Source organism: Eschrichtius robustus, chromosome 18, assembly GCF_028021215.1.
Source record: "Eschrichtius robustus isolate mEscRob2 chromosome 18, mEscRob2.pri, whole genome shotgun sequence".
Classification (NCBI taxonomy): Eukaryota; Metazoa; Chordata; class Mammalia; order Artiodactyla; family Eschrichtiidae; genus Eschrichtius; species Eschrichtius robustus.
Genome location: NC_090841.1, coordinates 68,590,549 through 68,617,202, shown reverse-complemented (window position 1 = coordinate 68,617,202; position 26,654 = coordinate 68,590,549). Strand labels below are relative to the sequence as shown.

General features: G+C 39.9%; 1 protein-coding gene across 1 annotated transcript; it reads left to right on the top strand.

Moving 5' to 3' along the window:
* Window positions 1-1,990: 1,990 nt before the first annotated feature.
* On the top strand, window positions 1,991-3,004 carry OXGR1 (oxoglutarate receptor 1). Its single transcript, XM_068526964.1, has one exon. It carries the CDS (start codon window positions 1,991-1,993, stop codon window positions 3,002-3,004), a length of 1,014 nt encoding a protein of 337 aa, XP_068383065.1.
* The last annotated feature ends 23,650 nt before the right edge of the window (window positions 3,005-26,654 follow it).

Below are 26,654 nucleotides of genomic sequence, written 5' to 3'. Positions count from 1 at the left end.
CCTGACCCTGACCATTTTCTTTTGGGTTTAAATGACTGCCTTCTATCCATGCATAAGCCCATTATGGCTTTTGGCCAAGGGAAAAGCTGTCCACTGTGGTTTCCTGGTTTCACAGCACCCTTGCTGGTCAGCAGTGCCTGTCTCCTGTCACCCCTAGTTCGGTGTCTGTGGTAGTTCTACAAATAGCAATACCAGTGAGAGTAAATTAACTGAACCGGGAGAGAAACATTCGCTTTCGATTGGTGGTACGTGGTCCCAGCGAGCACTGGCCTCTCACGTGTGGATCCTGACAGCTGCCCTCTCGGACTCTGTCACACCTCAGTGCCTGGCAGGCTTCCTACCCCTGAACTATTCTTTCCCCAATTCATTCAGAATAAAAGTAATAAATGTTTAAATGCATTCTGAGATTTCTCTTGAAACCTCTTGAACTCTGTCGCACCTCAGTGCCTTTGCACATGTTATTCCCTTTGCCTGGAAGGCCTTTCCTCTCTTCTTGCTAGTTTCAGATTAAATGTTCCCTCCTAAATGATGTTCCTTTAGTGCCCTCTCCTATTCTCTAGGTAGCTGTTCCCTCCCTTCTTTGTAATATCAGTAGCCTTGTACTATTCATCTATCAAAGGACTTAGTGATTAACACCTAACATTTATTGAGCACTTATCATGTGCCCAGTAGTGTTCCAAGTGTTTTTCGTGTCTTTTTTTTTTTTTTTTTTTTGATATATTGACAGTTCCATGAGGTAGGGTTGTATTTTGTTAAGATAATTTCTCTGTCCATCTCCCCGAGTAGACTGAGATAGTGGCTTGTACATCTGTGCATGTTATTCATTTGGTATCTGTAGGACCTGGCAGAGTGCCTAATTAATACACAGTGGGCGCTCCATAAATATGTAAGTGGATGCATTTTACCAACAGCATTTACATCCGAATAATAACCTAATTGTAAGTAATTCTTCTTTTAAATGATCTTCATGCAGAAATTCACAGTCAAAATTTTAGAAAACACTGATAAGCAAGAAGAAGAAAGGTTAAAATCCCACTCCTCTCAGCCCTGGAGAGCGTAAGCAACTTGCTTAGGGACACACAACTACTCTTTGGCTAAGCAGAGTCAAGGTCAGGGCCTCTGGCAATAGCACCCTAGCTCTTAACACTGCATGAAGCTGTTGTTCCACCTCCCCCTGCAAACACACCCCTCACAACATGAGCAAATTACGTTAGCTGTTAAAATGGGTTGGAAGAGCTGAAATTTGAAAATGAAATCCACCAGACATATAATGTTGGAATGCATGAAATCTACATTTTAGAAATGTCTGGTATTCAGTCTCGTCATGCCTTTGCACTTCCCATTGCATCCCTCATTTAGGGTCATCCAGATTGAGAGGCAGCACAGCGAGGCAGTTTGGAAAGAGAATGGGTTCTAAGTCAGACAAACAGAGGTTCAAATCCCAGCTGTGCCACTAGATGTGCTACCAGGAACAGGTCGCAGTTTTAGTCTCTTCTGTAAAATAGAGATAATAAGAAATGTTCTCAGCGTTTTGTCAAGTTTAGAGGTAACACATTGGTGAAGTGCCTCACGCGTGATTAGTGGCGGATCTTGCTGTGGTTAAGTCTCTCATGGTGACACTCTAGGGCATACCTCAACAGCAGCCTGGCCAAGTCATCTTCTACAGCTACAACGTGGGGTTTTCCACCCCAGTCCTTCATTTTACTTCTCATGGTATTTAACTTTTATATTATCGTTAGATGTCTTTAGCAACTTGCCTTGCGGTCATTTTCTTTGAAATTCAATTTCTTCCGCAGGGTCTCTTTGGAGATTAAAGAGAAAAAGTGGCAAATTTAGGCTGTTAGAGCAATTTTCATTGAAAAGTGGATCATTGTTTTCATTACCCTACCATTAATGTCTTCTCTTTTCCTTTAGCAGCGAGTTACCCTCTCTCGATTCGTATCGCCAAACTGCACTCTCTTGTTTTCTTGCAAAATGAAAGGAGACAACCATGAATGAGCCACTAGATGATTTTGCAAATGCTTCTGATTTCCCCAGTTATGCAGCTGCTCTTGGAAATTGCACTGATGAAAAGATCCCACTCAAGACGCACTACCTCCCTGTTATTTATAGCATAATCTTCCTGGTGGGCTTTCCCGGGAACGCGGTAGCAATTTCCACGTACATCTTCAAGATGCGGCCCTGGAGAAGCAGCACCGTCATCATGCTGAACCTGGCCTGCACGGACCTGCTGTACCTCACCAGCCTGCCTTTCCTGATTCACTACTACGCCAGCGGAGAAAACTGGATCTTTGGGGATTTCATGTGCAAGTTTATCCGCTTCGGCTTCCACTTTAACCTGTATAGCAGCATCCTGTTTCTCACCTGTTTCAGCATCTTCCGCTACTTTGTCATTATTCACCCGATGAGCTGCTTTTCCATCCATAAAACCCGATGGGCCGTGGTGGCCTGTGGGGTGGTGTGGATCATTTCACTGGTGGCCGTCATTCCCATAACCTTTCTGATCACATCAACCACCAGGACCAACAGATCCGCCTGCCTTGACCTCACCAGTTCAGATGACCTCACGACCATCAAATGGTACAATCTAATTTTGACCGCGACCACCTTCTGCCTCCCCTTGGTGATCGTGACGCTTTGCTATACGATGATTATCTACACCCTAACACAAGGACCGCAGACGCACAGCTGCCTTAAGCAGAAAGCTCGAAGACTAACCGTTTTGCTGCTCCTCGTGTTTTATATATGCTTTCTGCCTTTCCATATCTTGAGGGTCATTCGGATTGAATCTCGCCTGCTTTCAATCAGCTGCTCCATTGAGAATCAGATCCATGAGGCGTACATCGTTTCTAGACCACTGGCTGCCCTGAACACCTTTGGCAACCTGTTACTGTATGTGGTGGTCAGCAACAACTTCCAGCAGGCCGTCTGCTCGATGGTGAGATGCAAAGCAGGTGGGGACCTAGAGCAAGGAAAGAAAGTCAGTCACTCAAACAACCCTTGAAACGTTTCACATACTCAGCCAAAAAAGAAATGCTGATATTTTACCTGTAACTTCTAAGAAGTCCAGACTATCTCCCTTGGTGGAACTCTTAGTACATATTGTGCACTCAGGTAATGATGTGCCAGAGCCAGGGCAGGGCTGCTGCGAGGTCTTTGCAACCTGTCTATTGAGATCCTCCCTTGGGTAGATATAAGAATGGGATACATGCGTATCAGTAAAGTATTCAGGTGCAGAATTGGAACTCTGGGAACTCAAGGCCCTCTGGGAGGAAATCTAGTCTCACCAACTTTATATATATAAATTTATAAAATTATATATATGTATATATATGTATATATATATATATATGTGTGTGTATATATATATATATATATATATATATATATATATATATATAAAAATTGATGTTCACCTACTTGCCCTAAATCTCTCAGTATTTAATGCCACGACAAGAGAAAGCAAATCTTTTCATTCACAGTTTCTTGCTTCTTTATACGCAGGTCTATTTGTATTGAGGCCCTACACTACTCAAGGCATTATTTGTATATTTTTCAATACTCACTTTTTTAAAAATTTCATATCTTTAATTTTTTTTCAAACTTTGCTTTGAGATTATTAAACTGTGTTTTTCACTAGGCTTTAGTCAGTTGTGTAGATGAAAGCAAGCCAGTACAATACCCTTGAGACAATTCAAAGATGTCCATACAAATAGCTGTGCATACATAGTTATGTATGGACATAATAGATGTCCACGCATAATTCCCAAATAGGGGAATTATGTCTTTATTGTTGTAGATCATTTTAAAAATTGTTATTGAATTTATAAAAATGATCAAGTTGTACTAGTAATTATCAACATGTCCTGGGGAAGGAAGGAGCACTTTTAGGGGAACAGAAGTACTTTTCATGTACTTATTGGGTATTAAATAAAATCTAACATTGTTTTGATTTCTGTGGGAAAATATTCCAGGAAACACTAATTCTCTTTAGATACCTTCTCTTTTGTGCCTCTCTTGAAAATATGTTCTCTATTATAACAGCTAGAGCTATTTTTGAATTGTGTGTATTTAATTATCATTAAATGTAAATATTTGAGAAAATGCCTACTCTGGATATTCAAAACCCTGGTAAATATGTTGATACAATTAATAAACTAATTTAAAATCACTGAATAGGCTGGTAATTGTTTTCTCTGAAAATGTAGCTTTACCGCTATTATACTTACTGGAAGCTTATGTTCTCCATGTTTACAGAACAAAAATAATTTTAAGAATCAGTTATGGAATAAGGCCGGAATAGATGATTGAAACAAAGAAAAGGGTACCATAGGAACTCTCCATGATTTTCAGGCTTTTCTAGGACTTAACATCTGACTTAGACCTAAGTTAGGATGCTTGTCAGGAGACTGCAGGCATGTGGAGGAGAAAGAGGAAAGCCAGCGGCTCTGTGCATGAACTTCTCTGGATGATGGTGTTCTCTCTACCCACTACCTTCTGAGCCATCTTTTCCTGGGCTTTCTTTTCTTTTTTATTTTTGGCCGCAATGCGAAGCCTGTGGGATCTTAGTTCCCTGACCAGGGATTGAACCCAGGCCCTGGCCAGTAGAAGCACGGAGTCCTATCCTGGGCTTTATTATAGCATGTGGAATGAGCTCTTTCACTAGAGGGCCCAACTTGCCCCTCTGCGCAGGTGCACAGTGTGGAATTGCATTCAAAATTCCACTTGGAACCGAGAAGCTGGGTAGCTCTCCTCCCCACACCCACACCTCTGATGCGCAGCTCAGCTCCTGGGCCATCACCAAAGCGTGGCCAGAATAACCTTTATAGTAATACCACTGTTTTTATTCTAGCCCTTTCCTTTCTCTCTCTCCCTCTCTTTCTTATTCCAAAGATTTCACCCACCAGAGAAAAGCCACCTCAATCTCCTTCATCCCAATCTCAACTTGTCGCTATAGATTCTTTTATCCTTTTCCTTCTTCCCTACAGTTTACAGACCAACAAATCACCTCTCTTTCTTTCTTTTTTTAAAGAATATACTTATTTATTTATTTGTTTGTTTGTTTATTTATGTTTGGCTGCATTGGGTCTTCGTTGCTGTGCACGGGCTTTCTCTAGTGGTGGTGAGCAGGGGCTGCTCTTCGTTGCGGTGCGCGGGCTTCTCATTGCGGTGGCTTCTCTTGTTGCGGAGCACGGGCTCTAGGCGCGCGGACTTCAGGAGTTGTGATTCTTTCCACCGTGTCTTAGGTCCTTATTATGCTCTCTTAGGACTTGCTCCAACACTCAATCCCACTTTCTCAAATTTTTAACGTTTCTATTACCCTGGATAGTTGACCTTAGCTTAGGAACATGCATCATTTTCCTTTATCCTCAGAATACCCTCCCCTGAGTCAGCAGTTCTGTCATTCTCTTATCTGACTGGTTCCCTGCACTCATGGGTCAGGTGCAGGTGTCTGTCTGCCCTCCTGGGTTCTGCTGTTAGAATACAATCACAAAGCTCCAAGCTAAATTAGATTCAAAGGGTCAGTTTTCTTTTCCAAAGTAAAGACTTTGGGGCTAATTGTTCTGGAGGATGCAGTTTGGAACTGAGGCCAAAAAAGAAATTGATGATACTTCTGAGAATAGAGTGGGACCTGAACGCCCTTTGCCCAGTTGTCCCAGGTGTAGGCAGAGAAAGTACGAGAACAAAAGAGCAGAGCTCTGACTGTCTGCCAGAGAGGGAGCTGTCTGGTCTGCTCACAGCCTAGGAACTAGAAGCAAGTCAGGTTCCCTGAACCTGAGGGCGGGGAACCCAGACACACCTGCTCTGAACTTGGGAGACAGTAATGCCCCCACTTCGTTTTTAACTTTATATCATGGAAATTTTCAAATAATCACAAAATAGAGAAATTAGCAAATGACCTCACATACCCATGGCTTAATTTCATCAGTAATCATCTTACCAGTCTTGTTTCCTCTATCCCTTCCCACAGTTTTTTCTAGAATATTCAAAAGTAAATCCTAGAAAACATAGTAGTTTCACCAATAAATGCTTCAACATTGATCTCTTTCAAAACATACAAAACCAAAACAAAATAAAAAATGGTTCCTTCACATTATTTAATATCTAATCCATATTTTCTTTCCACTGGTTGCCTCAGAAGTGCCTTGTACAGTTGCTTTTTTTTTTTTTTTTTTTTTCTGAAATCAGGATCCAAACAAGGTCTATGTATTACATTTGGTTGATATGTCTCTTAAATTTCTTTTAATCTATTAGAATTACCCCTCCCTTTATGTATCACTGTTTATTTACTGAAGAAATCAAGCTGTTTGCCCTGTGAAGTTTTCCACATTGTGGGTGTGGCTGTTTGAATTCCGTTTAGTTGTTTATCGTGATCCTTCACACCTTGTATTTGCTGTAACTTGGAAAGCAGAGCTAGAGGTTAGATTAGATACAGATTAGTTCCTCCCTCCCTCCCTCTGTCATCAGATTCTCCAGGCTTTTTTGCTTTCATAGTTTTCCAGTCGTTGCTTATTGTTGCCATGATACACTAGGCTTTTCACAATGGTGACTTTGAAAGTTCTAACATTCTTCTGCTTTTGTTAGTCATGGCTTTTCTGTAAAGATCTTTGACTCGTCAACTACCTTTACCCCTTCCACTCTGAACATAGCTGCCACTGATCAGGTTTAGATACTCCTTCACCTTTGGGAAGACACAAGGAAGGGATAGAAAGAGATACGGAAGCTGCCTCTCCATTATTTCCTCCATGAGAATGTAAGTGTTGACAGAAATTTCGACAGAATTTCCTTTTAATATGAGACAGAGTTCTGTTCTTTAACTCTCTGGGGTTGACAGCCATGCCTGTGATCTACAGGGTTGGAGCTGCCCCCTTGGGGAAGGAGGTCATCAGAGGAGCTTGCTTGCTGCTGCCAGGCTTCTCCTCCATACCCACCTGAGTGCCTTTGTGTGTCCTCTTGGGCCAGTGCAGGCCGTTTTGGTTTTCCCCCAGAGGTTCTGAGAAGGAGTAGAACAAGACATTAATAACTACAAGGCCACGTAACATTTGGGGTCAAACTTCATTTCCTGTTCTAATTTTATTCTTAAATTTTACCCAGCAACATCACTCAATATAACCTACCTGATATTAGATATTAAATTAGCCCAAATGATATCAAGTGATAGAAGAATAACAACATAAAAATGCCTGAAGGGTGAGAGCCCCTTGTGTTACTGAGTTCCCAGGAAGAAATTAAATCATAATACGCACTGATCTTTTTTTTTTTTAATTCTATTTTCTTTTCTGTGCTTTTATCTGAAAATTTTCTATGGATCCTGCCTTGTACTGTATGCAGTTCGCTACTAAGCCTATCCATTGAATTCCTAGTATCAGATGTTGCATTTTTTTTTTCATTTATAGGATGTACATTTGGTTCTCTTTATTAATTCTACCATGTCAGTGAATTTCTTTGCCTTTTAATCTATTTTGTCCACCTTTTCCAATATTTTCTAGAACTGAATAATCATAGTTATTTTAAAGTCCTCATCTTTCCATATCTGGATAACCTTCAGGTCTGCTTCCATTGACTGCCATCTTCCTCATATTTATTGGTCACATGATCCTGTCTCCTTGCATATCTATTAATTTTGACTGAATGACAGAAATTGCATGTGAAAGAATCAAAGAGGCTTCCCTGAGAGGTTTTTCTTTCAGTTGTTTTACTTGTCAATTGTCAAATTTCTATTTATCTCCACTGCTCTCTGAAGTCTGGCTACTCTCTTATTCACTAAATAAATCATTTTTTCCTTTAACTCTTTGAACATATTTAAATAGCTGCTTTAACATCTTTGTCTATTAAGTCCAGCGTCTGGCTTGTATTACTTTCCTCTGAATGCTGTAACAGTTAACACAAATTAAGTGGTTTCAGGCCACACAAACCTACTCCCTTTCAGAGGTCAGAAGTCTGAAACCAGTTTCACTGGGCTAATGTCAAAGAGCTGGCAGTCCTGCCTTACTTCTGGAAACTCCAGAGGGGAAGCCATTTCCTTGTGTTTTCCGTCTTCTATAAGCTACCTTCATTCCTTGGCTCATGGCCCCTCTTTCCTCTTCAAAGCCAACAGCGTATCATCTTCAAATCTCTCTGACCTGTGCTTTTACCTGAATATCTCCTCTCTCTGACTCTGATTCTCTTGCCTTCTTTTTTATTGTAACTTTTGCAATTCTGCAGGTAATTCAGGATAATCTCCTTATCTCAGAGTCTGTAATGGAATCACGTCTGCAAAGTCCATTTTACTATGGCATGTAACATGTTTACAGGTTCTGGGGATTAGGATGAGGACATTTTGGAAAGGTTATCATGCAGCCTATCACAGTGGTTTCTTAAAGGACAACCAGTGAAAACAACAATAATAACAATATTATGAATAAATCATTGTAGAGACTCTATATTCTATTATTGTCCTTTGAAGACTGTTGACTTTTCCTCTAACAGACGCATCAATTACTTGCTAAGCACCTTGAAATTGTGTTGACTTGGTTTTACAATTTAAGGACAGATTTGTGAAAAGCCCAAGATGTTTTCCAAGCCCTTTTAAGAAGCAGGACCCAACTGCCAAATTCTGTTTTTCCTATGGTTTTGTCCAGACTTGGTTTTAGAGTTTTGTTCAAAGCATGTCTAGAGTAGACCTTACTCTAGGGTGTGGTCTTTATTCCTAAGGTACAGTTTTCTGTTGTCTCTGCAAAATGAGTTCATGGGGCATTAGGAGGTTTTTCCCCTCTAGCTGGGCATGAACACCAACGTTGACCACTAGTATCTCTGATGCCATAACAGCCTCTTTGTGGTTAATCTCAAGAAGGTTCTCTGGGGCTTCCCTGGTGGCACAGTGGTTGAGAGTCTGCCTGCCAATGCAGGGGACACGGGTTCGAGCCCTGGTCTGGGAAGATCCCACATGCCGCGGAGCAACAAAGCCCGTGAGCCACAACTACTGAGCCTGCGCATCTGGAGCCTGTGCTCCGCAACAAGAGAGGCCGCGACAGTGAGAGGCCCACGCACCGCGATGAAGAGTGGCCCCCGCTCGCCACAACTAGAGAAAGCCCGCGCACAGAAACGAAGACCCAACACAGCCAAAAATTAGTTAATTAATTAATTAATTAATTAATTTTTTAAAAAAGAATCAGATTTATATTTAAAAAAAAAAAAAAAAAAGAAGGTTCTCCATGCAAGCATGGCTCTTGGTCCAGGAGTCACAGGGAATCTCCATATATTTCTGCCCCTTCTCTCTCTATCACTGGTGCTCTGCTTCAAACGTTTTAGACACACTGGCAATGTCAGACTGTGCCCTCTGCCTCCTCAGCTCAGTGGGACCACTGTGCTCCGGTTAGACTCCAGATCTCTATGCCATGGTCAGGAAGTTAAGCCTAAATGGCACTCTGGGGTGATTGTGGGGCTCACAGTCTTGCTTTGTCTGTTGTCCCATGCCTGAAAACGCTGAGTGCATATACTTTGCCCAGTTGTATTTTGTCAACAGCAAGAGAACCTCTCCCTTATGTCCTACTATAGTCTACGGCAGCTGGGGGAGCAGGACCCACGTGGAACGCTTCCTGCCTTTTCCACACCAAGAGAATGCTAAGCTATTGAGGTTGAACCAGGAAGATTCTTATCATGAGGACAATGTCAAAAAAACCTGTAATTAATACTCTCAGAAACATCCTTGAAACAAGCCAGGAGGTTCTAAAGGAATGATCATTCAAAGGACAAAAAAGAGCTCTTGTATACTAAGCTGGAGGAGATTAGCGAGGTTATTCCAAATGCCCTCCACTAACTGCCTACAACTTGATACGTCCTTTGCACCTTTGCACCGGGGAGTTGGGAATATTCCTGGCATCTTCTTTCAATTTGTCCTAACTGTTTGATATCTAGAAGAAAGTCTTAGAGGCTGGTAGTATGATGCCAGAGTTGTTTCCTGATTTCAGTGCAGGTGAAGCATTCTCTGTTTTTTATTATTTTGTGTGCATTTGAGTCTAGGAAAGTGGGATTTTTCAAGGTGCACTTAAACCACTGAGTTTCTTGGAGTTGCTGTGTTTCCTTATTCCTATTTTGTCTCTGTGATTGCATATTATATGATACGTATAGGAGTATATGTTATATGATAACGTAATAGCATATAATTTGTTCTCCATGATTTGGGAATGTGCCCATAGCCTGATCATATTGTTTTTCTTTTTGGAAATGCTTGCTAACACTACATTAATGCTCCTAAATTATGCTTTTTGGATTAATCACAATACCTTCCACAAACATTTGAAAGCTAAATATAGATGCATAAAATATTCTTTATTCAGTTTATATCTCTGCTTGTTGAATGCAGGGATTTAAAGAACAGAGGAATGCGCAGCCTACATGTTTAGGATTATTTTTAATTTCTATTCAGGTTAACTAACACCAGCATCTTCTAAAGCCCTACTATGTGCAAAGTACTGTGCTATACCCTGGAGATATAAACCTTAGTAATAAACAATTCTGCTTTCAAAGATACTACAATCTTGCAAACTAACTGTGTTATTCATATGTGCCTTTTAGGTTGAGTATTTATGTCGTGGTGCAATCAAATCTCAATGAAATGTTTATCAAGTTCTTTTCACCATTATAGATTATCATTATTCTAGTTATATCTAAAGAGCTCAACCCAAAGGGAGCATTTCAGGAACATATATAATTATCTAAATCCCTCTCACCAATAACCCTAAAGTGTGTTCTAACTGGTAAATCCACAGAAATTTCCTAGGGTGCTAATTGTACATGGTGAAATGCCCCATTTATCTGTTTAAATCCACCTAGGAGATGAACAACACCATAGTATTTGGTATTAAATACTTAATATTATCCCATTATCGGAGGCAACATTTTTTTGGGGAGGGGGAAGCAACATTTTAAATAAGTGAATCTCACACACAAAGCCAAGAAAAAATCTACATATGCACCACAAATGATGCCCTTGGTATCCAATAAACTACCTCCATCTTGCAAAACATTTTCTGATTCACATAACCCATCTAACAGTTTGAATAATAGTGCTGGTTTTTCCTCTAAATGCGGGGCAAATCCGAATATTATTCATATTAAAGAATTAAAACAAGGCCAATCTTAAAGCTTCTATTCAAATTTTAACCATTCATTGTATATATATACCACATCTTTATCCATTCATCTGTCAATGGACATTTAGGTTGCTTCCATGTCCTAGCTATTGTAAATACTGCTGCAATGAACATTGGTGTATATATATACAATAGAATATTACTCAGCCATAAAAAGGAATGAAATTGAGTCATTTTTAGAGATGTGGATGGACCTAGAGTCTGTCATACAGAGTGAAGTAAGTCAGAAAGAGAAAAACAAATATTGTATATTAAATATTTGTGGAATCTAGAAAAATGGTACAGATGAACCAATCTGCAGGGCAGGAATAGAGATGCAGACACAGAAAATGGACGTGTGGACACAGAGGGGAAGGGGGGACAGGATGAATTGGGAGATTAGGTTTGACATATATACACTACCAGGTGTAAAACAGTTAGCTAGTGGGACCGTGCTGTATAGCACAGGGAGCTCAGCTCGGTGCTCTGTGATGACCTAGATGGGTGGGATGGGGGGGTGGGAGGGAGGTCCAAGAGGGAGGGGTTATCTGTATACATATAGTTAATTTGCTTCGTTGTACAGCAGAAACAGACACAGCATTGTAAAGCAACTATACTCCAATTTAAAAAAAATTTCTTTTAACCATTCATGAAAGCACTGCTGAAGTTCAGCTTTTGTGAATTTTTCTCTAACCACTCAGTCTAAGATAGTCAGTCCTACAAATTCTTTTTCTTATTCATGAAGCCCTGTGGGCGCTTTGTCTTATAGGACTTGGATTATCACTCTTCCGTGTCCATGTGTTCTTTTTCTCCCCAGTGAGATTATTAACTCCTCCAGCGCAAGGTCACATCGTGTTTCCAGCTCTTAGCAATATGCTAGAAGGCATGAATATAGAACAACAGCAAGCACAAGCCTCTTTTAGAATGCGAAATACCTGCTTTTTAATCCCTATTCTTACTCAACCAATTTCTGGATATAGGAAATTCATGCTTAAATGGAGCCTTTGGATTGCCTTTGAAGGCAAGGGAAAAAACTTCTGTTTCTGCTAACATAGTAGATTAACTCTACTGCACAACCTTCCAATTGGAACTGGTGAAAATGGCTAAATAAAATATTTTCATAAACACCTATAAAATGCTCACTGAGCTGGTAAGAAACTAAAGAATCCACAAAGGGAAAAATTAAATATAAAAACGGAAAGCTAGAAGTTGGCAGGCAGCAAAAGCAGCAATTTTCCAAATAGTATCTGCAAAATCCTGGTGCTATTGAGGCTAAGCTTTTGAGACTAAGAAATCTGTGTCGGGAAGAGTAGGGTGATCAGACCTCCTGGTTTACCCAGGAGAGTACTAGTTAACGTCTGCTGCTCAGGTGTAATCATTCATTGAACCCACTTTTATTCTTAAAAGTGTATGGAATGATGCATGCTCATCCTAAGTATAAAAGACAGGACATAATGTATGGAACTCAAAAAGGTAGGGGTTCTAATAGGAGATCTTTGCAAAATTCTGTACATCAGTGTTAGGGGGAATATTAAATAAGACTACAAAGCAGAAAGGAACAGCATGTAAAATAGTCTGCATTTACTTTGACACGGGATGGAAGGAAAATGAATTTGCCCCTGAGAAATCATCGTCAGCATCAAGCGCTCATGTAAATTTGTTGCTACCTGCATGTTAAAACTGAAGTTCAAGTGGAGAATTGAATTTAAAGTGATTTCCAGATGGGTAGGACTTCCAGGCAACTGGCAGAAGCATATGCAAAAACTCTCTGAGGGAACACGACTTTAACCTAGGTCTCCAAGAATTCCTATTGGTAAAATTTCCAAGGAAAATGAGAAGCACATGTAAAAATAAATCACAGGAAGTGTCAACAAAAGGGCACAATGGGCGAAATACATCAGAATTAGAGGACAGAAGAAGCAGACTGTCAGAGATTTCATATGTGAGAAATATCAGACCTTAATTGCAAGATGGAATGTTTATATTCTGTAAGAAATTGAGTCTTGAGAAGAAGAGTGATGGAAGTGAGACTATAATATTATTAAGCAAAAACCCCCCAGACTTCTAGAACTAACAAACATAATCAATTAAAATAAAAATTTTGATGGATAGGTAAAACAGGAGACCCGACACAGAAAAAGAAAATTAATAAATTGGACATGAAATAAGAAAAAAACTATCTGGAATGCAACCCAAAGCAGCAAGGAAATGAAAAATTTGAAAGAGTTTGGCCTTGAGGAGAAGGTGAGAAGGCCCAATATGTATCTGAGCAGATTTTCAGAAGGTGATAAAAAAGAGGCTGGGGAAAATAACAAAAACAGTTGGGTAATGAGGTCACATGTTTATTGTATTAATTGACAAGCAAATAAATAGATTATAGAAAGGAAGGCTTTGTATAGAACAGTGATGACAATCTGTTCTAAACCAAGGATATGATTAATTCAATTCTGTTCACCTGGGAGTTATAGAAGTTGATGGATAGATATCAATTAATCCAAATGAAATCAAGAAAGAGGAAGGAAAAAGAAATAGAAAAGTGGGACAAATAAGGCCATAAAATAAAATGGAAAAACAAATACAAATATGTCAATAATCACAATAAATGTGAAAAAACTACATATTCCAATCTAATGTGTAGATTTTCAGACCACACTTTAGTATAATCTGTTCTCTTTTATTTATTTTATTTTAATTAATAAGTTAATTTATTTGGCCATGCCATGCAGCATGTGGGATCTTAGTTCCCTGACTGAGGATCAAACCCGTGCCCCCTGCATTGGAAGCACAGAGCCTTAACCACTGGACTGCCAGGGACGTCCCTCTCTGCCCTTTTAAAGAGACACATCTACAATATAAAACAACTTTCTAACTTGCAAAGGAATAAAAAAATGAAACATACTTGTAACAATGAAAGCAATAGAAATTGTCCCAATACAATAGAAGTTCATTACTCATGTAAAAAATCATTGTACGTGTTCCTGGTCAGAAAGTAGCTAATGTCTACACAGTGATTCAGGGGCCCAAATGCATTTCAGCTCTTTACTTCTCCACTGCCTAGGGCTTTGGGGTCTTCTTCTTAACCTCCCTTTTCTAACCACCTTTCTCACATCCCATTGGCAGTAACTGATCACAGCTCTTTCCAAATGGTCTGGTTGTAGATCTTCATTATCTGGCTATTTAGGAATTAAAAGGCTAGTTATCTGGCAACTGTCCCAACCTTAATACATAAAGACAGAGCAAATTAAAGATAACTTCAATATAAATGCTCCTTCAGAAAAAGGAAACGATAGAGACAATAGTCATAAGAATTCTGGAGGCTTCCCTGGTGGCGCAGTGGTTGAGAATCTGCCTGCCAATGCAGGGGACACGGGTTCGAGCCCTGGTCTGGGAAGATCCCACATGCTGCGGAGCAACTAGGCCCGTGAGCCACAACTACTGAGCCTGCACGTCTGGAGCCTGTGCTCCGCAACAAGAGAGGCCACCATAGTGAGAGGCCTGCGCACCGCGATGAAGAGTGACCCCCGCTTGCCGCAACTAGAGAAAGCCCTAGCACAGAAACGAAGACCCAGCATAGCAATCAATCAATCAATCAATCAATCAATCAATCTTTAAAAAAAAAAAAAAGAATTCTGAAATCCTGCCATGGAGGCATTGTAAAGGCCCTGTGCCTTCGCTGTGGTGGACATTTCTTGATTAAAACTCAATTCTACTCTTTAGAAGAAACTTCCTTTCCACTGTTCCCCACTGTCCTGGAGATTCTACTTGATTCTCCTCCAAGGCAGTGGTTTCCAGGTTTAGCAAGCGTGAGAATCCCCTGGAGGGCTTGTTACAACACAGATTGATGGGCACCATCCCTAGAATTTCCGCATAATTTGTATTTCTAACAAGTTCCTGGGTGATGGTGAGGCTGCTGGTTTGGGGACCACACTTTGGGAGAACCACTGCCCTAAGTCGCCATCTGAAATGGGCTGGAGGAATATGACCTCTTTGAGGGCACACCATTTTCACTACCAGCTTCCCACCGGGACAAGTTTGGACACAAGAGGGCTATTTTATAGTCACAGGCTTTTTAAAGCCAGACTGCAGTTTATTTAGCAAGACAATTCTCACAGATACTTAGCAGGCTTCGCATCTGTTTGCTTCCAGTAAATCCCATGTATGGATAATCATGTTAGTGCTTTCCCAGACACAATTCTCACTCTGATTCATACGTTTGCTTTCTGCTCCCCACCTCCCATGATTGTGTCTTTCACTGCAGTGGGAGGTACCTTGGGGCCATCTCATAAAAGAACAACCTTGAGTTGGAAAAAAGTAACCTTAATCGGTTCTTTGGCACGAGATCAAATCCCTTCATGTAACTGAGAACTCCTAATGGACTTTTGTTGCTCAAAGTTCTTTTCATTCTAATTTTTAAATCCTGGTTTAAAGTGCAGAAACAGTCAGCTTTGCCAATTCTTGAAACTCTATAGTTCTGGACTCTTTCCATTCTTTTCCATCTCTGCTCCCAAGCCAACCACTTCTTGCTGGGACTCATCTTTTCCTTTTTACACCTTGCTATAAGCAGTGAGTAGAAACCAACACATGCACTAACATTTCTAGCTCTTTCCAGATAGTTCTTGCAGAGCTACGTATCTGCTAGGCACTTGATCTGCTTTAAAAATTACAGCAGGCAAATTTTTATGCTGCCATAAAAAAAAGCTCTGTACTTCTGTCTTGCTTTATTTTTCCTTGCCGCCTGCCACCCATCCACAGTGCCAAAGCTGCACATTTTAGAATTTGTTAAGGCAGCTTCCCACTTCAAGATACTAATTTCCATATCTGTTAGGGTAATAGTAGCAGATGAAACAAAATAGCCCCTCAATGTAGTGGCTCACGCAATAGAATTCTCTTCTTGCTCAAGTGACTGCCCAACATAGGGGTTCCTGGTTGGCAGGCTATTTACCTATGTGCAGTGATTCAAACATCTATGTTCCTTCCACCTGTGGCTTCACCAAATCCAGAGTTCTTGCATCTCTGTGGATGAGGAAAGAGAGAAGGCACACACTTCTTATGTAAGTACCACATCACTTCTACACACAATCCATTGGCAAGAACTAGTCATATGGATCCATCTATCACTGGTTCTTTTTTTTTTTTTTTTTTTCCTTTGGCCATACTGCTCAGCTCATGGGATCTTAGTTCCCCAACCAGGGATCGAACCCAGGCCCCCTGCAGTGGAAACGTGGAGTCTTAACCACTGGACTGTCAGGGAAGTCCCATATGGCTCCATCTAGATGCAGAAATGGATTAACCGATTGCTGATTGAGCAGCTGTTTCCCAACAACAATTCTATCCTCTGGAGAGGGGCAGGGGCATGGAATCTTGGCTGGCAGTTAGCTTTCTTTGCCACAAATATGAAAGACAATACAGAAACACTTTAGCAGATTTAGGAGCCTATCTTTAAAATTTGGGGAAGAACAGGATTTTTAAATAAGCCACAAAAAATACAAACCATAAATAAAATGTTGATAAATTCAACTACATACAAAATTTAGAGCTTCTGTTCATCAAAATACACCATAAAGAGAACAAAAAGACAAGTCTCAAACTGTCTTTGAAGGCTGTCTGCCAAAGACTTTGGCTATATAAACAGCTGACCCTACATATCCAAAATATATTAAAAACTCTTACAAGTGAATAAAAGATAATTCAGTAGAAACAGTAAGTAAAAATGCATAGATAGCTATTTCCAGAAGATATAGTATGAACGGCCAACAGATTTACGGAAAGCTGTTTAACTCGCTAGAACTCAGAGGAATGCAAAATTGAACTGCAGTGAGCTGCCATTTTACTTCCATCAGATGGGTAAGTGTTTAAAAGTTGGTTAATAAGAAGTATCAGTAAGGAGATGTAGTGAAGTGAATTCTCTTAAAGTACTGTTAGGAAAGGACATTTACACACTAATTTGTAAAACAGTTTGGCATTACCTCTTAAAGGTAGTGGGTACAAGGGTGTTTGCTTTTTCATTATTCAATAGTAAACTGTGTGTGTGTGTGTGTGTGAGAGAGAGAGAGAGAGAGAGAGAGAGAAATCTATTTCACAATTAAACATTTAAAACAATAATATTTTGAAATTACACTGTAAGAATTACGGAAAAGATGGTCTTGGTGGTCCCACCTTAATTGCATTGGACACATTCTGTAACATATTATCCTGCTTCTTCCTCCTGCACATATTTAGAAATGGTCTTCTGTTTCATCACTGTACAAGCAGTGGATAGCATTACTTCTTAGATTAACGTGAAATGCCAATCTGAACAAATCCACCTCATCATTTTAATCTTTTGAGGATTGGTAGATAAAGGGGTGTGAGGGTAGAGCTATGAAATCTTTTCCATCCCTACATGCTATCCTCTGGAGGAAACTCACGGAGGAAGCATACCTTCTGTTTATGTCAGAGGGGTTAATTAAGAAAAGTTGGTGTCATTTCTAATAATTACTAGGGATCAAAATTTACAGAAGGCACGATGAGGGCCTGGCAGCTGTACCAAAATAAATCTTCCTTGAACCACACAGCAGCAGCTGTTACCTCTCAGAACAATTTTCCAAATCACCTTGGCTTTCTGAAAGCCCAACCATGAGAATAGCCTGATTCCTCCCGAGTTCACTGGACAGGAAGAAGGGCCCCAGCAAATGCCATACGGCTCTACCCAGTGGCTTTAAAAACTGACACGACTCTTTCCATTTCTCCAGGAGTGAATTTTGAAGCTTCTTCTCTAGGATCCAGAATTTAAGGACAGAAATAGGCTCTTCTTTGTTAATTTTCAAAAGAAATAACCAATTCTCATAATAAACTATCAAGCATACTGTAAATGGGACAGAACTTCAAACAGCTCCATGTTGGGAAGCACAGGAAAAGAGGTTGGAAAAATAAAGCAAAGTTTGAAACTGTCTTTGTGGAATGGGAGGTAACGTCGTCCTAGAATCCCCCTCTCTCAGAGAGACACCCCAGAAACCACTTCCAGTACTACAGTGAGTGCACAGCAATCCCCCTCAGGTGAAATTTTGCTACCTAACTGCACATGACCTTGCTTCCAATGCCAGAAACAAAACACTAACCACTAGAGGGCATAGAAAACCTTATTAGAAATAAAAGTGCCTCAGAGAAAACAATCAGTACCTGAAAAAATGAAACACTTGAAATGTTCTCTTAGCCAGGTACAGCTTGGAAAGGCAAAGTGAGGATGCATTTTTAAAAAACAATCTCTTCCGGACTTCCCTGGTGGCTCAGTGGTTAAGAATCTGCCTGCCAATGAAGGGGACATGGGTTCGAGCCCTGGTCCAGGAAGATCCCACATGCCGTGGAGCAACTAAGCCCGTGCGCCACAACTACTGAACCCACGTGACACAACTACTGAAGCCGGAGCGCCTAGAGCCTGTGCTCCGCAACAAGAGAAGCCACCGCAATGAGAAGCCCGCGCACCACAAAGAAGAGTAGCCGCCGCTGGCCACAACTAGAGAAAGCCTGCATGCAGCAACGAAGACCCAGCGCAGCCAAAAATAAGTAAATAAGTAAATAATTTTTAAAAAGATACAATCTCTTCCTATAAAATCTGATTCTCCTTTTGGAATATGAATTAAATAAGCAAAATCAGTAAATGTACCTATTTTCCCATTGATGTGAAGCAATTTCTAACCTACCTTACAATTTAGATTAACCCGCAGACATCAGTGTCTTTCTCAAAAGAATTTCATCCAGAAGGGTCCTTTGTAAATAGTAATGTAGTGGCTATTAAAGATTACAGCATCTTTGGCTTACAAAACCAACACTTGCCTAACTTACTCTGCTTAGAAAAGATTCCAAAGGAGTCCTGCATCAGAAGAGATGGGGTCTAGTGTGTGGAGATTTTGTTTGGGAAATAGTATGATCCTCTCTTTTAGGAATTTGACTGTGCCCTGGGCTCACTGGGCTATAAGGTAATGATCATGTGTCTGGTTAACCCTTCCACTGGTTGGTTTTTGGCCCTGGTTTGCGTTGTGATGCATAGGTGATGGTGGCTGTTGGTGATGTTTGTCTTGTCTGTGTGTCTCTCTCCAGAATGTAAGAAATGCATATCAGCTTTGGAGTCCTGCTTTGTGATAAAAATGAATTATTAGGTCACACTACAACTTCCCTTGCCAACCACATTCCTCCTGTGTCTGCTGAAGTACCAATTATCTCCATATTACCAAAACCACTGGGGACTACCAGCTAACTCTTAATAAACATTGATGCACAAGGAAGACGTGAGCTTCCCGGGGACCGCACCTGCCTGGGAAAGGATGGAGAAGAGTACGTGGGCTGGAAGGAGATGCGGAAGGAAATTTTGTTTATTCCATATATATTATATATATAATATATATTCCATATATATTATATATATAGCTATAATAATATTATTATATATAGCTATATATATTATATATTATTAATATTATATATTATATTATATATATATAATTTTTCGTATTCATAAACTGAAGTGCAGATAGCAACTGAGATCACACAACCAATAAATGTTGGAGTCCGGGCTTGAACCCAGTGTCTGTGGGCTTAACTTCTACACATGGTGCCAAAGATTCTATGATGGCTCCTAAGGAGCTCTGTCCAGGACTCCGCTGGTTCTATGTGCATCCAGTTAATATATGACTAATGGCAAACTGACTTAAAGGCATCAATATTTGCTCATTTTAGAAGTTACAACTGTGCCCTCTCTCACCTTGCATCAGTCTCCCCACTGCAAAACAGGCAGAGCTACCATCATTTAAATAGGTTCGAAACAACCAACCCACTCCTGTTCTTCCAAAAGATAGCTCTTCCTGACTGGAGTTTCTTAAACACAATCAGATAATTGCTTCTAGCAGATAAACAGAAACTGTAATATTTTCCTTCCAAATAATTGCATTTTAATCAATTGATTGGACTGAGCCTGCATTGTCAATTGCTACTCGATAGCTTATGTTGACCACCTTTAAACTGCCAGATATAGAGAGAATGGGATGTTGATATTTTTTGCTTATATTGGCATGTTTGTGTTCACAGACACTGGAAACTTTTTTAATAACATAATTACATAAATGTCTGCACACATTGTATATACACCCAAGTAGTAATTTCAAAACACATCATAATTTTTAGAACAGATGCAACACAACTGCCAGATGAATCAGAACAAGCCATTGTTTGGTGCCATGAGCATACTTCTCTTAATTTGCTTTTTTTTTCTCACCTAGGTGTTAAACGACTGTCATTATTTGTGTCGTCTCCAGAGCCTAATCAAGCTCATTCATAGCATGTAATATCCTTCCACAATAGAACATAACTTTTATTAGTTTCCGTAAGCTTGGTGAAAAGCTTAGATTCATAGAATATTAAAGCTGGAGAGGCCCTGAGGGACCACCTAGTTTATCCCCCTAATTTTACAGGTGGGGAAATTACTGGTATATGGTTCACAGTGGGGAAGGGAGGCAAGGATCTGGAATGGGGGAAAGACAGTATTTCTGTTTCTTTTTCTAAATTTCCTTGCCAATTCTGGTAACTCAGTTTCTCTGGAATTCTTTTTTCTTCTGTTTTCTTTGATCTCCATCCCTTTCCCTCAGTCTTGGCATCAACTGAAACATGGGTCACAGATCTGTCTCCTTCATACTCCAAAAGTTCCAATCATATGATGCTACCACCAGAGGGAGGAGATTTTCACTGGGGAGGAGTGGAGGATGCCATGGTGGGATTACGTCTCCTGACCACATGGTAGATGAATTTAAATTGAACCTAGGATTCCTCTTTCATAAGAGTCTCTCTGCCGATTCTGGCCATGTCCATCTCCACCTCCCACCATACTCCCTTTATCTCTTCAGCCCACCTTTGACCTCTCTCCCCTCTGTTCTCTCCCAGCTCTATATATCTTTTTAGGGTCACTGTCTCTGTGTTGCTTTTGCTAACCCGTCCCCTCTGGGGCCTTACTTTCTGTTAGCTTCAGCTTTTCAGTGCATTTTCCTGAATAAAAACACTTGTTTCCCAAACAGAAACTCTGGTGCCAACAGCAAAGCAATAATATTTTTTTTTTTTACCCAGTTATATCATAACTGAAATATGTTTAACAAGCCTTTTGAATAACTAGGTGAAAGTGCTTAATTCTACCAGGGATAGCTGGGTAAGGCAACATTTACTCTGGAAAATGAAGGAGGCAAGACTGGGGAGGAAAGCATACCAAGCAAATAGAGCCATCTGGAGGTGAATACATATAGAACAAGTGGAAAACTGTAGGGCATGGAGGGTGCCTGGATTTCACATTTCCTGTGGCAGTGCGAGAAAATGATGTAGGAGCAGATAGCACAGGGTCTTTTATATCATCGTAACGTATTTAGATGGGTACCAGGATCTGTTCTTCTGGTTCTTTAACCCCTCTCCTAAACATACTTACTCTCCATCCACTCTTGTACCACTGTAGTCCAGGCTGCCATATCTTTTTCTTGGACTACTACACTGTTCTGAGGTACAGATACAAGTGAGAACATGATACATTAAGAAAACGGATTGTAAACTCAGGACAGAGTAAAAATGTGTGGAAGGGTGATAGGAGATAAGCTGAAGAGATAAACAGGCACCAAGACTATTTCCAAGGTCAACTTTGCATCTACTCAACTCTCTTTTAGATCCCAGCTAACTAATGATCTACCCAAATCTATCTATTCAACCGCTAGGAGGGAGCATTCCACCACCAAAATCTTTTTCCCATGCCCCTCTGAAAAATACACGAATGAATAAAGATTCTAGTAGATTTCCAGTGTAGCATAAATTTCATTACAAAAACAAATATCAAAATTACAATATTGTATTGATAGAGATCAAAGAAACTAGTAGAGACGCTCCATGTTTACAAGAACGGGTTGTAATAACGTTTAGTTATTCCAGGCCATCTGTGCGAACATGGAAATAGCCTCATTACATGTAAACACATAATAATAGTAGTTATTAAAATTTGATTCTCTTTGTAGTGTACTCAAACAAAATGAGAAGCAGAGATGTTAAGGTACATTTTCTATGAATGCAGAATCAGGGAAATAATTAAATGCAAAAAAAAAAACAAACCTAGAGTTTGAAAATTCTTTCTAGGATATCTGAAATTTTTATTAGAAAATCCAAGATGGCCCATAGATTAACCTAACTATTGTCCTAAACTTCATCACCCAGAGTTGACCATGTCTTATACAAGAAGGTCCACAGTCACTGAAATCAGCAGGCTGTCTTTGGAAGGGTTCTCTCCATACCTTGCTGTGCTGTCGTACTGATTGAGTGAGTCTGTCAAAGACCCTGACATCTACTAAGCCCCTAATAAGTGGTAGCTTCCTGCCCTTGATTGGGTGGGGAAAGGGCTCTACTACCTCCACTGGATTTTTACTATTGCAAGTTATGTTGTGATTCTCATGTGGTTGTGTTAAAATATAGCAACGCTTTTTTGGGTCCCTAGTCTCTGCCAGGTAATCTGCACGATATTTTTCATATTCAATTTCAATAACCCCAGCTATTGAATGAGTGCTCAGGACTATAGAATTAATAAGCTAAAGAGCCAACATTTAGTTCCGCTTTTTGGTTCTCCAAAGCTAGCATTCCTCTTGCACCTTCCTGTTCTCATGCCGTCAGGTTTTCCCGTGGGACTCGTAACGTAGTTGGAGCCTGAAAGACTTTTCTTTGACATACATTGAAAAAAGATGCCCAATAGTTTGAATCATCTAAGTTTCAGTTTCGTGGTTGAAGCACCCTTCCTACTCACTCATTCGCATTTGAAATTCCTATGAATACAGGTAGTCCTCATTTTGCAGATGCAAACTGAAACCATGAAAAGTGATTTTAATAATCAGTGGGGTGAACAGAAAGGCTCCTGTTCCCAGGAGACACACAGGGTCCTGCTCGGTTTCAGTACTCGTTTTTTACAGAGGTCCAATTGGTGATAGGATTTGGAGAAAAGGAGAATATACAGACCAGAGGACCTAGCAAGCCATGAGGCTGCGGGGTCTTGGTGCTCCGTCCAGGTGTCAGGCCTGAGCCTCTGAGATGGGAGAGCCGAGTTCAGGACATTGGACCACCAGAGACCTTCCAGCCCCATGTAATATCAATTGGCGAGAGCTCTCACAAGATCACTGTCTCAATACTAAGACCCAGCTCCACTCAACAACCAGCAAGCTCCAGTGCTGGACACCCCATGCCAAACAACTAGCAAGACAAGAACACAACCCCACCCATTAGCAGAAGGGCTGCCTAAAATCGTAATAAGTTCACAGACACCCCAAAACACACCACCGAACGTGGTCCTGCCCACCAGAAAGACAAGATCCAACCTCATCCACCAGAACACAGGCACCAGTCCCCTCCACCAGGAAGCCTACACAACCTACTGACACAACTTTACCCACTGGGGCAGACACCAAAAACAACAGAAACTACGAACCTGCAGCCTGCAAAAAAAAAAGACCCCAAAGACAGTAAGTTAAGCGAAATGAGAAGGCAGAGAAATACGCAGCAGATGAAGGAGCAAGGTAAAAACCCACCAGACCAAACAAATGAAGAGGAAATAGGCAGTCTACCTGAAAAAGAGTTCAGAGTGATGATCGTAAAGATGATCCAAAATCTTGGAAATAGAATGGAGAAAATACAAGAAACGTTTAACAAGGACCTAGAAGAACTAAAGAGCAAACAAACAATGATGAACAACACAATAAATGAAATTAAAAATTCTCTAGAAGGAATCAATAGCAGAATAACTGAGGCAGAAGAACGGATAAGTGACCTGGAAGATAAAATAGTAGAAATAACTATCGCAGAGCAGAATAAAGAAAAAAGAATGAAAAGAATGGAGGACAGGCTCAGAGACCTCTGGGACAACATGAAATGCACCAACATTCGAATTATAGGGGTCCCAGAGGAAGAAGAAAAAAAGAGAAATATTTGAAGAGATGATAGTTGAAAACTTCCCTAATATGGGAAAGGAAATAGTCAGCCAAGTCCAGGAAGCACAGAGAATCCCCTACAGGATAAATCCAAGGAGAAACATGACAAGACACATATTAATCAAACTATCAAAAATTAAATACAAAGAAAAAATATTAAAAGCAGCAAGGGAAAAGCAAAAAATAACATACAGGGAATCCCCATAAGGTTAACAACTGATCTTTCAGCAGAAACTCCGCAAGCCATAAGGGAGTGGCAGGACATATTTAAAGTGATGAAAGGGAAAAACCTACAACCAAGATTACTCTACCCAGCAAGGATCTCATTCAGATTCGACAGAGAAATTAAAACCTTTACTGACAAGCAAAACCTAGGAGAATTCAGGACCACCAAACCAGCTTTACAACAAATGCTAAAGGAACTTCTCTAGGCAGGAAACACAAGAGAAGGAAAACACCTACAACAACAAACCCCAAACAATTAAGAAAATGGTAATAGGAACATACATATTGATAATTACCTAAAATGTAAATGGATTATGTGCTCAAATCAAAAGACATAGACTGGCTGAATGGTTACAAAAACAAGACCCATATATATACTGTCTACAAGAGACTCACTTCAGACCTAGGGACACATACAGACTAAAAGTCAGGGGATGGAAAAAGATATTCCATGCAAATGGAAATCAAAAGAAAGCTAGAGTAGCAATTCTCATATCAGACAAAGTAGACTTTAAAATAAAGACAATTACAAGAGACAAAGAAGGACACTATATAATATCAAGGGATCAATCCAAGAAGAAGATATAACAATTGTAAATATTTATGCACCCAACATAGGAGCACCTCAATACATAAGGCAAATGCAAACAGCCATAAAAAGGGAAATCGACAGTAACACAATCATAGTAGGGGACTTTAACACCCCACTTTCACCAATGGACAGATCATCCACAATGGAAATAAATAAGGAAACACAAGCTTTAAAGGACACATTAAACAAGATGGACTTAACTGATATTTATAGGGCATTCCATCCAAAAACGACAGAATACACTTTCTTCTCAAGTGCTCATGGAACATTCTCCAGGATAGATTGTATCTTGGGTCACAAATCAAGCCTTGGTAAATTTAAGAAAATTGAAATCATATCAAGTATTGTTTCCGAACACAACGATATGACACTAGATATCAATTACAGGAAAAAAACTGTAAAAAATACAAACCCATGGAGGCTAAACAATACACTACTAAATAACAAAGAGATCACTGAAGAAATCAAAGAGGAAATCAAAAATTACCTAGAAACAGATAACAATGAAAACATGGCAACCCAAAAACCTATGGGATGCAGCAAAAGCAGTTCTAAGAGGGAAGTTTATAGCAATCAATCCTACCTCAAGAAACAAGAAAAATCTCAACTAAACAACCTAACCTTACACCTAAAGCAATTAGAGAAAGAAGAACAAAAGAACCCCAAAGTTAGCAGAAGGAAAGAAATCATAAAGATCAGATCAGAAATAAATGAAAAAGAAATGAAGGAAACAATAACAAAGGACAATAAAACTAAAAGCTGGTTCTTTGAGAAGATAAACGAAATTGATAAACCATTAGCCAGACTCATCAAGAGAAAAAGGGAAAAGACTCAAATCAACAGAATTAGAAATGAAAAAGGGGAAGTAACAACTGACACTGCAGAAATACAAAGGATCATGAGAGATTACTACAAGCAACTACATGGGAATAAAATGGACAACCTGGAAGAAATGGACAAATTCATAGAAAAGCACAACCTTCTGAGACTGAACCAGGAAGAAATAGAAAATATAAACAGACCAATGACAAGCACCGAAATTGAAGCTGTGCTTAAAAATCTTCCAACAAACAAAAGCCCAGGACCAGATGGCTTCACAGGCAAATCCTATCAAACATTTAGAGAAGAGCTAACACCTATCCTTCTCAAACTCTTCCAAAATATAGCAGAGGGAGGAACACTCCCAAACTCATTCTACAAGGCCACCATCACCCTGATACCAAAACCAGAGAAAGATGTCACAAGAAAAGAAAACTACAGGCCCATATCACTGATGAACATAGATGCAAAAATCCTCAACAAAATACTAGCAAACAGAATCCAACAGCACGTTAAAAGGATCATACACCATGATAAAGTGGGCTTTATCCCAGGAATGCAAGGATCCTTCAATATATGCAAATCAATCAATGTGATACACCATCTTAACAAATTGAAGGAGAAAAACCGTATGATCATCTCAATAGATGCAGAAAAAGCTTTTGACATATTCAATACCCATTTATGATAAAAACCCTCTAGAAAGTAGGCATAGAAGGAACTTACTTTAGCATCATAAATGCCATATACGACAAACCCACAGCCAACATCATTCTCAATGGTGAAAAACTGAAACCATTTCCACTAAGATCAGGAACAAGACAAGGTTCTCTACTCTCACCACTCTTATTCAGCAGAGTTTTGGATGTTTTAGTCACAGCAATCAGAGAAGAAAAAAAAATAAAAGAAATCCAAATCAGAACAGAAGAAGTAAAACTGTCA